Below are 13017 nucleotides of genomic sequence, written 5' to 3'. Positions count from 1 at the left end.
TAATGCAGAGATATCTAGGCCCGTTGGGCGGTGAAGTGGCTGATGATGATAATAGAAACGGTCATACATAATTTATAGATTGAATTTAATTGAATTCTTTCAGTGAAACTTGCTAAATCGGATTTACGTTTCAGTTGTACATTTGCCATACCAATGAGTTCCATATTCAAACAGTTACCCATACTGTGCAGCTAGTCATGTTTACAGTTGCGGAAAGTATGGCTGACGCGTGACGTCAGCAAGGTCGTTCAAACCATCTGCACGCATGGTATACTCGTGTACATGTAACACGTTGTGGCAAGGAACGCAGAACAATACTTACTATTCTCTACACTGTATATCTTTATTAAACATGAATGCTGCAAATTAATTGATTACAATAAAAAACAATAGCACGTACATAATGTAAAGAAAATAGCGTTTAAGTAATGCTTATATACTTATTCGCTGAACGTCGGCAAATCCTATCACTTAGGGAATTCGAAAAAATTCTCTCTCGTCCATATGTCCGTAAAAAATCTCAAAATAATTTGAGGCTTTGAGCTATAATTTATCGTGAGTTAAGTTTCATTTGCAAACACAGACAACGTCGAATTCGATGTTTGTGCATGTCCGTCCATCGTTACACTGCCAGCAGGATATCTCGAGAACACAGCAAACTACAGACTTGCAATCAGTATAATTTAATATCACTCAGAGAGCTGGCAAAATTTATATACTGTTTCTTTGTCGAATGATTGTCCTACGTAGAATATTTCGAGTGGGAATTGAACTGCAGACTTCAAATGTTGCATAAAACCTACATTATATACAAGGTTTGGTGGTAGAGTTGGCTGAGCGTTAGCGAGAGGAATAGCTCGTAAAGAAATTGAGCCATAGACGAAATTATGCATGGAGCTTCATTTCTACAAAGAAAATGTTAAGTTTTACGATGTTGTGCCTCTCTATGAGGTATGGGTGAGCGTTAACGAAGCCTATCACTAAAGGGGTATGAAAACTTTCCTGTTTGTCAGTTTGCCCAGAATATATCTAAGAATAATTTCAGCTGCAGACTTGAAATGATGCATGAACTCTCATTTCTATAAGGGCAATATCGAGATCAATAATGGTACATGTCCATTCAAGTGCATTATGTCCCTAATGAACCCTGTTAATCGGCACATGGTCTGTTGTACTCCTATTTTGTTAAAATTAAACAATCATTATTACAATTTCAACCATTGAATGCACCATTCGTAATATAAATACCAGAGTATATGTATTGAATAAAACCGCGTTTACACAGTTGTTGAAATAAAAAAAAATACGATTTGTAATTTTCTTGCAATCAATTGAGGAGTTTGAACCAAAATCCTCGACTTCCAAACCTAATTCCGGGTTTCCAATAGTAATGAATAAAATAACGAAACTTCCTTTTGATCTTTGTTTGCTAATTTCCAATATTTGTGTTGGCCTTACCAATTGTCGATTACACTGAAGTTTCAAATGTTGAATAGTCACTACTTGCCACTCTCGAAACATTCGTTTTAAACAGCCACCTGTCCTCAATTCTCCTGATAGTGGATCAATCCAATGTCACTCACCCCTGATCAGATCTGCTAAACGTGCATTGCTATTATATCTGGTACTTGCTCGTAGCGACGGTCTTATCCAGTATATTCTTTGTGCTGTTTGGGTGGCCAAAGTGTAACAAACAAGCACCTGCAGCTGCAATTACCTCGTCCACTTTCCACATCGTGAGCCGTCCAACACTAGTCAACCAGTTAAAAAGTTTCAAACACAGCGTAAAGTCTGTTTGCAATTTTTGTTTCGAACCAAAAAGCTTATAACAACAATTTGCAAAAAACTTGATAGTTTAAACTTAAAAAAAAATGCAAACTGATGTGTAAAATGCGGCTTAAAATGATGTTTAGATCAATACAATCATGTAGTCTAAGTAATTAGCCTACTTTAACACGAACAGTATGATCTCAAATAGTAAAACACGTCTCAAAAAAGTGAATTCATATAATATTACATTTTTAAATTAGGTATTTAGAAAGATCAACTTGGTAGATTGGCTCTAAAACCTAATAATGTACGCAGATTTTTATTTTTCGTTGGCCTTTGATAGGTCTACCATGCTGTAATTGTGAATTTAAATATTCATTGCATTTTTTTATTTGCAAAATTGAAATAGGCAATTTAAAGTATGTCGTCGTGGGTCAAAACCTTTACGATAACCAATTACGATATGGATTAACAGATCAGTGCATTAAATATGAGTCTTTTGTAGAAGAGATCGGCTACTATGTGGAAATTATATACAGGGACTAAGATAAGAAATACTTTTTATTTTGTTTCAAAACGTTTCTTACATTACGATTTACAATGTTTTCGGTTGAATCCCAGTGACGCGGATTTCTTTAATTCACATCGCGTCGGTCGACGACACCAAATTAGAATCAAGAAACAGAGACAGGAACCTTTGCAAGCATTGAATTGCGAGCATGTCCTATACCCGATTCCGAGGTGTCCACGTGATTTGCCACTTCCTTGTTATAAATTAGTGTATTAATTTTAAGATTATAATCTAATTAAACGATTTTTTTATTACCTCACTTTATAGAAAAATGTTTTTATTTTGGGGAATATAACTGTTTCTCACCAATAACAAGCTGAGTTTCAGCAGCATATAAAAATATCTCTGGAATCTCAGGGTTAGGTTTCTACGCAAAGAGTGTTTTTTGTCAATGATTATTATGTTATTTCAATGTCACCTATTAATAAACAGTTGACGTATGACGACTAGATCTTGTTTTTTCATCATACGCATTTGCGTAAAATACGTAAGTGCGTAGAATGTCCTCTAAAGTCGGTAATTGTAAATAGGGCGAACTGTAACACTCGTGTAACACATTCTTATTGTACTTTTGAAACGGGATTTTTCTGTTACACTCGTGTTCTTCTCGGTTAGCACAAAATAGTACCATTTCCGAAGCAACCACCTAATTGTTACAGAAGAATGAGTAATTTGCAATTGGCTAGTGACTCATCTGCGTCTGAAGCACGAAGTCCCGGCCTTATTTACATGGGCGAGGTCTAAATCCGTATATATCTTATCTCAAGAGTACTTATCGTTGTATTTAACAAGCCTTACTCAATTTACACCATGCTCTATCTTATACTTATTAACATTGAGATAGCTACAAGTGCGCGTGTTCTCGCATACATTGTCTTTACGCTAATAATTGGATCCCTTCAGAACTCCACAAACTGGATTTACCGACAATTATCTTTAATTAACTGTTAACGTTGCGCAAGTGTGCCTTTTCAAAAATAAATTATAGGTAAGCGTCCGATAATAGTTCAGATTATTACAACCTTGAAAATTACTCAAAATGACAACAACGTAAACCAAGTGTTACTGATATTTTTTATCACTGAACGATGGTAAATGTCCAAAAAATCCTGTTTCCCTCACAATTCTTCCATCGTCAAAAAATAACTTCAAACAAAGAAGTAAGCCAAAACTCAAAATGATAACAACGTAAACCAAGACTCACCACTACGTAAATGGCCGCGTAGAAGGACACTGCTGCGTGACCCGATGGGAATGATAACCTGAAAAATAACACAAATATTAATTAAATTTAATACATTAAAGATAAACGTACTTATCTTTGAAATTTGTAAGTTTGTCTTTATAACCGGAACATTTACAGAATACCTGTAAATTAGAAACAGCTATATTGGTTGTATTTTGGTTTATTAGAAATATCTAGTTTCTATAAAGCCTAATAGAGAAACGTTAATATAACACTATATCTCGTTCAGTTTGGTTAAAGTTATAGCAGCAACAATGAAATTTGCAATCTAAAGGACTTGCACTTTATCTCACAGATACATTTTTTTGTTCATATATCGCTGTGCATATATACTCTTTGTCATAGTACTTCAGACTAAGCTCATAAGAGTACATGATTATGTACGAAATTGTACTCAAACCACGTTAAATTAGTACTAATAAGCAGGTTTCAGTTAAACAACAATTGATCAGTGAAAATGATGGCCTACGTATTACGATAGGAACAAGGATCAGACTGGGCGAGATGGCGGTCTATCGAATCCCACAAGCGAGTTAAAAACAAGAGAACAAAGATGTGATCTAATACTGATATCTTGGCCTTGTCGAGTAGATCATTCCCAATCTACTAAGACAAAGATAAAATCTGAGGAGAAGCCGATCTCTAAAGGAACCCGACTGGTCGAAGCAGGTGTGATCGAGGAAGCAGGTGATCGACCGGTGAAAAGCATCCCACTCGGTTGGTCGGAGTAGACCTACAGGATTAATCACCGTCCTCTGCTCCCCTCTTATATTTTGAAAAAAAAAAAAAAAAAAAAAAAATGATTGATCATTCACGTGTCACCAGATCAAGGTTAGCCCAAGCCTATCCTTCCTTGCTTTATCTCTAGACGAAAGAGAAACGTTTCACATCACAGATTGACTTGAGAAAATGGCAGAAACAGCAGAAATATAGCAAACACTAAATGGAAATATGGGAAGTACATTCTCAGCATAGACTGTTTGCAAAGTGGTCACTGTAAGCCTTACAACTGGAGTTAAGTAAAATTTGAAAAAAATTCTATATGCCTTCATTGAAAAGATGTTTGTTTTTGCATATAAAAACAATATATAGTTAAACAACAACTGTTATAACCAAACAGCATTAAGTTGTTGCAGTGTTCTCACATATCTGTGAACTTCATCAATTAAACTTAAGTTCTAACCTCCCTGACTTACATATGTATAACACATTAGAATAAAATAACGTCCTACCAGCGATTACAATGAGGTCAGATGATACGATAAAGAGGATGGTATGATTACAGATTAAATGAAAGGAAATAACATTTACTACACTTTAAGTGATTATGGATTTTATTTTTGATTAGTGGTTTAGTCAAAAGACGCAGTGCATACAGGTAAACTGTACATGTGTTAAAACTTCACAGTTGTTGAAGACGACATGAACAATAGTTATTTATTCTTCCAATGTTAATACATTTTCTCTTTAATATTACATAATAACATGTTAAGCAAAAAGGTATTGCTTTCAATGGGATAAACTAGGAACTTTCCATATTTATAAGAAATGTTTTATAATAACTATTTTCTCGCCGTACTCCTGGCTAAGCCGGCGACCCTAACTTAACTACTTAAAACGTAGCAATTTTTATTCCCTTTCATTTGATCTATAGTAATTTTCTAAAAAATATTTTAACAGTTTTTGACTCAAAAATAGGATTTCCAGCAATATTTCTTTTGCTAAACCTGAAATTCATGTTCATCAACTACAAAAATTATGAGTTACCTCATCTAAAAAGGTCCCCTCATCTTCACATACACTAATTGACAAGGTCCCGCAAAGGCGGAAACACAAGCCAACACAAAAAACACAGTCGGCCAAAGATGCAGGAATGTCAACTAAACAAAAATATTTTACATGTTTGGTTACATTGTGGTAATAACTCAAAGTCGTAACTAATTTATTTAACGCGGAAGTTATGTTAGCACAAAGAATGTGGCGCAATAATTTACTGAATAATGAATGCACAACGATTAAAATTTATTTTCAGTGAAAAACAATGTGTACAAACACGCAGTTATAATTAGATAAGGAAAAAACAAGTGACACACACACTTGTAGAATTAATTACTGAAAGTTGGTCTGTTGGAACGTTACAGGCTATTGTCTCAAGACGTATTTGTTAGTGTCTTTGTAAAACATTACTGTGAAGACTTATCAAATATTTTTATATTTTTTATATAATTTTAATATGATTTTATTATTTTCTTACCTTCAGTTATCAGGTTTTATAGGAATTGTAGCCCTCAAATGTCTAATTGAGGATTATTTTCAAGAGCTTACTTGAAATGAAGGCTTCATTACGAAAGTAATAATTTAAAGAGCTGATTATTCATGTACTCATCGCTCAGATACTGTTACTTTTCCAGGGGTGAAAATATATTTTGTATTGAAAGAGGTACTCTTCTTATTAAAAAACCTATGTAGTAAAAGAAACACACAATTGTAGAGATTTGTTTAACTAATAATAACTCATGTTAAAGACTGTGGGTGTTATCTCTCCTTTCTAGCTTTAGCACGGCGTTTTAGTTCGATGATGAAGTTCGATGTAAACTTAAACGTTGTTTTTTTTTGTTCACCAGGATAAACATAAAACTGTAAACACTCTTAGAGTTTATCAATATCTTCACAACAGGTATGAAGTATTATAGGTTTACTTTAGGTTGACACGCAACCTCCTCACATTTTGGGCTTGCAGATAGGCTAAATTTCACTAATCATTAAAACAGACATTTGGATCGTTAAAACCAAAGAGAATAGATAGAGTATGGTCTACTGTAAATATACACCCAAGAATATGACTACCTGCCCTCCTCGACGGTCCCCGGAGAACCGGTGCAGTGGATGTCAGTGATGTAGGTGTGGGCGGTGTCCGAGGGACACAGTTGGTCCAGGTTGTCGGGCTGGCAGACGGTGAGGAAGTGCGGCCTCAAGCGTCCCACCGTCAACTTGCCCATGTCCACGGTGACCTGGCTCAGCCCGGAGCCGAACACGAAGATACCGTACACCTCCAGGAAGGACCTCAGAACAGCGCGGCTCACCGAGTGCCAGGAGTCGCGAGGCGTGCTGGTCTCCAGCAGACGGTAGCATTCCACCGCGAATATCTGAGTCAAACAAAGTCAAATGAATAGTACGATTGGGAAATCAATTCAAACATTGGATGTGAATATCCAGAATAAAAAGTAGGCTTACACATTCCTGACTCTAAAACTATGTTTGCTATTAATTTGTCAGTTGATAAATTTAAGGTGAGAATCCAGAAGACAAATAGCTAGACCAATAGTCAGTTGAGAATAAATTAGTAAATAATTGAGACTAAGAGCAAGTATGAATAATTTGGAACAACTCGAGGTTTATATGCAGACGCGAACACCACACAGTGATATGACAACTTCGATTAGTTTATGAAGGAAATGTTAAACTAGTATAAGTGTGGTACCAGTTTACATAATATATTATGGATAGTTGTGACAATCATCGTTGGATAAGTACTTTTCATATTTTCTTGTTTTAATCTGCACTGATACATGATATTCGGAAGGTACGATTAAACGATTAAGACTGGAAATGCGTATTCCGCATATGTAGCAATGCTATCAGTGACATTTCCAGATACCATCGAATACATCCTTGATCTATTTAGACTGTAATTCAGTATCTATCTACTAGAGCAAAGAACTCTTTGCCCTGAGAGTGCCTTCCGTTTTCTGAGGGTGTTTGAAGTTCGACTATAATGATATGCGTTTCTATGCGTTTCATATAACACAGTAGGGAAATCACCTAACTTGTACTTAAACCGTTCTTTGAGAGATTATAGTAATTTATTCCAATTAGTTAATTTAATTTTAAAGTTTTTTTTTCTGAAATAGTTCATATCCTAGACTCCCTTCCTTGCATTATTGTACACAACTTTCGCTGGTAATATTAACATAGATTACACTTACAAGTACACTATTTCAATTTTAATTTGTTACAATTTGCAAAAGATTTAAATTTAGTTAATAAAAAAGATAATTACAAAAATTCGTATGATACGTAAATATGTATATACGAATTGATATATTTACGTAATATTCTGGCATCCCTTGCTTGTGTGAAATATCATTAGAATCTCGATTCCCTGTAGCCATGTCGTACAGTTTACGTGGTTACCCATATAACTTGTATATCGTTAATCATCTAACATAGCTAGTCTACAGTGGTAACCGCTTTAACCGCTCAACATAATATATTATTAAAAGCAGTCATACTAAATGTTTTTCACAATGTTACAAAGAAGTGGTCTAACTTATCATTCATTTAACATCCTTTTGAGTAAAATAAATTGTTCTCCCGTATTATAAGTATTCCAAAATTCCTCAATATGGCCGTATCGATTACCATTTGGAACGTTCAGCTCTAACGTGGAGAAACAATTTTTCATTAACATTTTCAGTGACATTTAAAACGGTTCCATGGACACAATTCTCATAAAATAGGCGAAAACAATCAATCATGTTTATAATGTTTACATCTTATTGAGCAAGTGATAACAAAAGTTAACAGATTTAACAAACAAACAAAGAAAGAATTTGAACCCTACACATATGACAAAGCTCTATTATTCACAGGACTCTAGAAGAATGACAAAGGAACACAAACTCGTTCTTCACAGCCCAAGGACGACGCGACGGTCGGTAGAGCAAGAGCGAGGGAGAAGGAAGAAATCACAGCTCATTAACTATACAAGAACACCCCATGTCGACAGCTTCCGGTTGTTTTCATCCACTTCCTGTCAGTCCTTTAATGAGTATTTATGAGGCGCACCATAGTCCTACACATAGTTGTACTTTCATTGTAGTAGTGCCGAAGCTTAATGTTTCTCAACAGCAAACTGTATCCTCAAATCATTAAACGAAAAGCACTGATAAATAAAGTAACTTACATAGACTTACTAAATCTTAAAGAAAAAATACCATGAGCATAGGGTCAGCGGCAGAATCAGACTGATGATTCTTCGGTTGTAAGTTGCAAAATGTCAATGAACAAGGTGGTGAAATTGGAATAATAGTTGCTTTTTAAGATGCCTTTCTGAACCCCGCAACAAACAGACACATTAATTTGATCATTCTATGAATTTAAGGACATGAATTTTTACAGAGTGTATACGAAGGGTGAATGGAGGAAGTGACACGTTTTACGGCATCATTAAAAATAATTTCATCACAAAAAACTAAATTACAACAGACATAAATATAATTTTCTTTATTAATAAATCATTAAAACATGTGCTTCCTGAAGCTGTAATACATGCACACACTGTAAATATTCAACTACAATATAGTATTATACCTTGTCACAGCAGTTCCAAAAGTACTCTTCAGTTTTCCAAGGGTTTCGGTGTTTAAAAAAGAGTTAAAAGTGCTCTACACCATATATCGAAGCGCTCTTACAATATACTTGTATATGTAATATGAAATAATAATATTACTTTATAACATTAACAAATGTACCATTGTAAATACTATACAACAATTACCAATGCAAGTAGATGTAGTCGGATAAAAATATGGTACAGTCCGATAAGATGTGGGAATGTTTTATGGCCTCATAAACACAACTTCACGTTCCCCGTCTTCACGTTCACATTTACACTCGAATGTTTTACTCGTTCATTCCATCCATTTTCTACTGTTTTCACCATAATCTGGTTATAACAACTAACTATTTACTTTTTATTGAATTAATATTTATGTTTGTTTTAGTTTGATTGTTCATTCGCGTTTATGTTTCAAAGTTTTGCAACTCGATATTTTTTGTTACTACTATGTTGTTTGGATTGAGAACACTTGTAAGCTGTTTATTCAAACTTTTAGTGTAAGTAATGGAGGTAGCCGAACACAAAATACGCTTAGTTTTATCAATAATTGAACTTTTTCATAAAAAACTACAATTATAAGCTTGAATAATTTGAAAAATATATTGTATTAGGCAAACAATTACAAACAAAAAGAAAGGTTTCAAACGGAGACAATGTCTCTAAACTTAAAAGTTAACTTTTATATTTGTCTCTAAAGCTGAGGACGTTGATTTTCTTGCAATTTCTTGGTCTATATTATTCTTTATTTTAAATGTAATGGGTAACAACGAAAGTATACTAAACACGATTTGAAACTGGGTACTTTCATTGGAAAATTATGTATTTTGAAGGAAAGCAATGCAATTGCTTTACAAATTTATTAATTTTGCAGGTAAAATATTGTTAATTTTTGCCTAATAACACTACTTTAAGACATTCGTTTACTCGTATTTAAAGCGTCAATTTTAATTATAGGCACTGATCGTTAATAATGCCTATCTCTTGCGAGGCTAAAAAATTGTAATTTCTATCACTCTATCTGTCTGTCCGCACGACGTCTCGAGAATCAACTGACCTGCAGACTTGAAATTTTGCATGAAACTCTATTTATATATAAAAATGGTGCTTGGTATACTACTCTATGAGGTTTGGCTGAGCTTTTGTCTTTATTTTTACATTGGTCTTATGAATAACTATGATGGCAATAAGAAAATCGCAAATACCTACATTTGTAATCAAACTGAATCAAAGGATATTTATAAACTTGGCAGAGTAGCACATGCACCCTAATGAAATTAACTATAGACTTGCATCCTCAGTGAAACCTGCTATGACACGTGTTGTAGCTTATTCTTACCTTTTCTACAATTTAAATGTATTAATTATTTCAAGAGCACTGAAATTTATTAAAAGAATAACATTATTACCTGTAGTATGGTCACTAGGTCACAAGATTTAATTATATAAATACAACAAAGAGCAATGTACCACATTACAGAATTTTGTTGTTTTTTAACGGATATTAACTGATAAAAGTGTCAGCAAATAAAGTTAGTGATAAGCAAATAAATAAACAATAAACGTCAGGAACACGCCAGTGCCACAGCGGAAAGACAACAGGTCACTCAAGCGATAAGATAAGAATGAAAAGTACAGTATTATTATTAATGTGGACTGTCAACGCATCCTAACCTCAACGTGTCCTTGGTTGTGTTAGATAGGCTAGACTAAAGTGACGATTCCTGTTGTCATTGTTTGAAATGAATGTGATTCACAAATGATTTACATCTTATTATGTTGGTGGGGGAGGGGGGGGGGCAGAGAAACTTTTTTGAGCTTTGGAGTGAAATAACTAAGGAGAGTTGTAAATGAGGGCTGTTTTGTCTAGTTGTGAAGTGTGGTGATTAGAAGAGCTGTGTAGATAAAGCACTATTCGATTCGAGTGGAGCCGGTCAGTTCGCTTTTCGTACAAATGTTTTCACCATACTAGAATTGATATAGCCATCAGTGAACATTACTACGGGGGAAAAATTCTAGCAAAAAACATATTATGCTACCGAGGCAACAACTTCAACCAATTGTTATTTGCAAAAACAGTGAGCAGTGGACGATTACTTCATTCTGTCTAACATTAGTTTTGTTCATTCACAACATATCGATCACAACAATATTGATTGTATCATTTCATTAATTAGGTTCAAGTTTATTTCGTTGTTTAAAGTTTGTATAAAAGTGTCATCATGAAATAAGTAATTAATAAAATACTAGTCAGTACATTCGAGGTTAAATGAATGAATTATTAATGAATGAATATTTATTTCCCAATAATACAAATTAAAATACATATGTGTCTTACATTACATTTTATTTTAACATAAGAGGGTATTAATTGTATCTGATAAACAAAAAATAAAATGACTAACAATATAACTGTACTGGATACAGTTCCTTTAAAGCCGCGTTTACACGAGGCCAGTAGGCGGGCAGGTTACTTGGAGCAGGTAACCTGACGCAAGTTACTGTACTGGGGACTTGCCGTTGATCCTGTCCACACGACTCAGTTGTGAGCGAGCCAGTGTTTAATTAAGTTGTATTAAAGTGGCAGAAAGTGAATCTTCTGTGTTATCTTATGATGACGTACAAGAAATTACGCGTAATCTTATACTGGAATTTGTAAGTGAATCCAGTGAAATACTATTGGAAGAACTGGAAAAGAAAAAACTATGGGTGAGAGAGTGGCTTAAGGGAGAGATACCAGTGGTGCATCTGTTCGTAAAGCTTTTATTTTAGATTTAGCTTCAGTTATATCAAACCCTTCGATTTTCATAGCGGAAACTATTTCACCAAGGGCAGATTCGCGTGCATTCTTGTTCTTTTACAGTTCAGAAAACTGGTCCCATAAGCAAAGCTGGTCCTTGTAAAGTTCCAAAAACTTAAATGTCATCTCTTCGGTCTAACGTGGAGCCATTGAATTAGTACAGTATTACACAAATATATAAAAGTTAGCAATTAAACAATAAACAAACATCCAATAAAGCACTGTTTGTCACCAATTCGCTCACTTGCTCATCAATCAGTTGTCCACACGGCGTCAGTGCAAGGCAGGCTGTGTGGCAGGTACTGTTTTCGAGTGGTGGGAGGGCAGGTTGTCTACTCCTCGTGCAAGTCGACCTACCAGGCAGGTTGACAGGCAACTTGCCTGTGATTTACAAGTGTGGTCGTCCACACGGGGCAGGTTACTTGCCTCAGGTTGCCTGCTCCAAGTAACCTGCCCGCCTACTGGCCTCGTGTAAACGCGGCTTAATAGGAACATTAGGGTCTACATGGGCAAGTAAGCCTGTGGTAGACTCGATCCTTTATGGTGCTGACAATTGGAACGGATTTTAGAAGAAGCCAAATTAATTGTAATACATTAAATTTAGAAATTTTAGAAACAAATGCTTTAATAGTATGTAGGAGTACTTAGCAATGCTATATTGCCATGTACGAATACTACAATGCTTTAGTAACAGTAAGGAATTTATGTTTGAAAATTAAATGTGAGTGAACTAGTTAACTCACATTTAATGAAAAATTAACTCAAATATGCGAAAAATTAACTCAGGACAAAAATAATTTTTTTGGCAATATTGCCCACAATTGAAGATAACACTTCAGTAAAGCATCACACAGTCAATTATAAACAGAGGATCAAACTTGACTCGTAAACTTGACGCCTTACTTCCAGACACAAACAAGCCGGAGTTGATTGCTTGACATGTTTATAAATATGTCTATCCAGAACATTTGTCACCCGACCCATCGCATACTTATCATAAATCAGACACCGTCATGATTTCCTAACATTATGAGGTATACGAGTACGCAGTACCATATATGTGTGTAATTGAGTTCAATATTTTCTGCAACACAACGGTTATTTTGTTAGTCGACATTATCTTCATTAAGTTAATGTTATCAGGTGGATAAAACAGAGTTAAAAGTGCTCCCACAAGCAATATACTGTATATGTAATATGAGACAGTGTTATTAATTTACAAGATTACAACA

At 34.8% G+C, this 13017-nt stretch overlaps 1 protein-coding gene across 3 annotated transcripts in view; it reads right to left on the bottom strand.

Moving 5' to 3' along the window:
• Window positions 1-13017, bottom strand: part of LOC124354830 (putative phosphatidate phosphatase) — an 84424-nt gene that overhangs the window by 10835 nt on the left and 60572 nt on the right. For all 3 annotated transcript variants that reach the window (XM_046805577.1, XM_046805578.1, XM_046805579.1), the window contains 2 exons: window positions 6435-6733; window positions 3546-3603 (listed from right to left, as the gene is read on the bottom strand). In XM_046805577.1, the coding sequence (XP_046661533.1) occupies window positions 3546-3603; window positions 6435-6733 (357 nt within the window). The remainder of the gene's footprint in view (window positions 1-3545; window positions 3604-6434; window positions 6734-13017) is intronic.

This window comes from Homalodisca vitripennis, chromosome 2 (assembly GCF_021130785.1).
Source record: "Homalodisca vitripennis isolate AUS2020 chromosome 2, UT_GWSS_2.1, whole genome shotgun sequence".
Taxonomy (NCBI): Eukaryota; Metazoa; Arthropoda; class Insecta; order Hemiptera; family Cicadellidae; genus Homalodisca; species Homalodisca vitripennis.
Note: the sequence above shows the minus strand (reverse complement) of the source record. Positions and strands in the feature narration are given on the sequence as shown.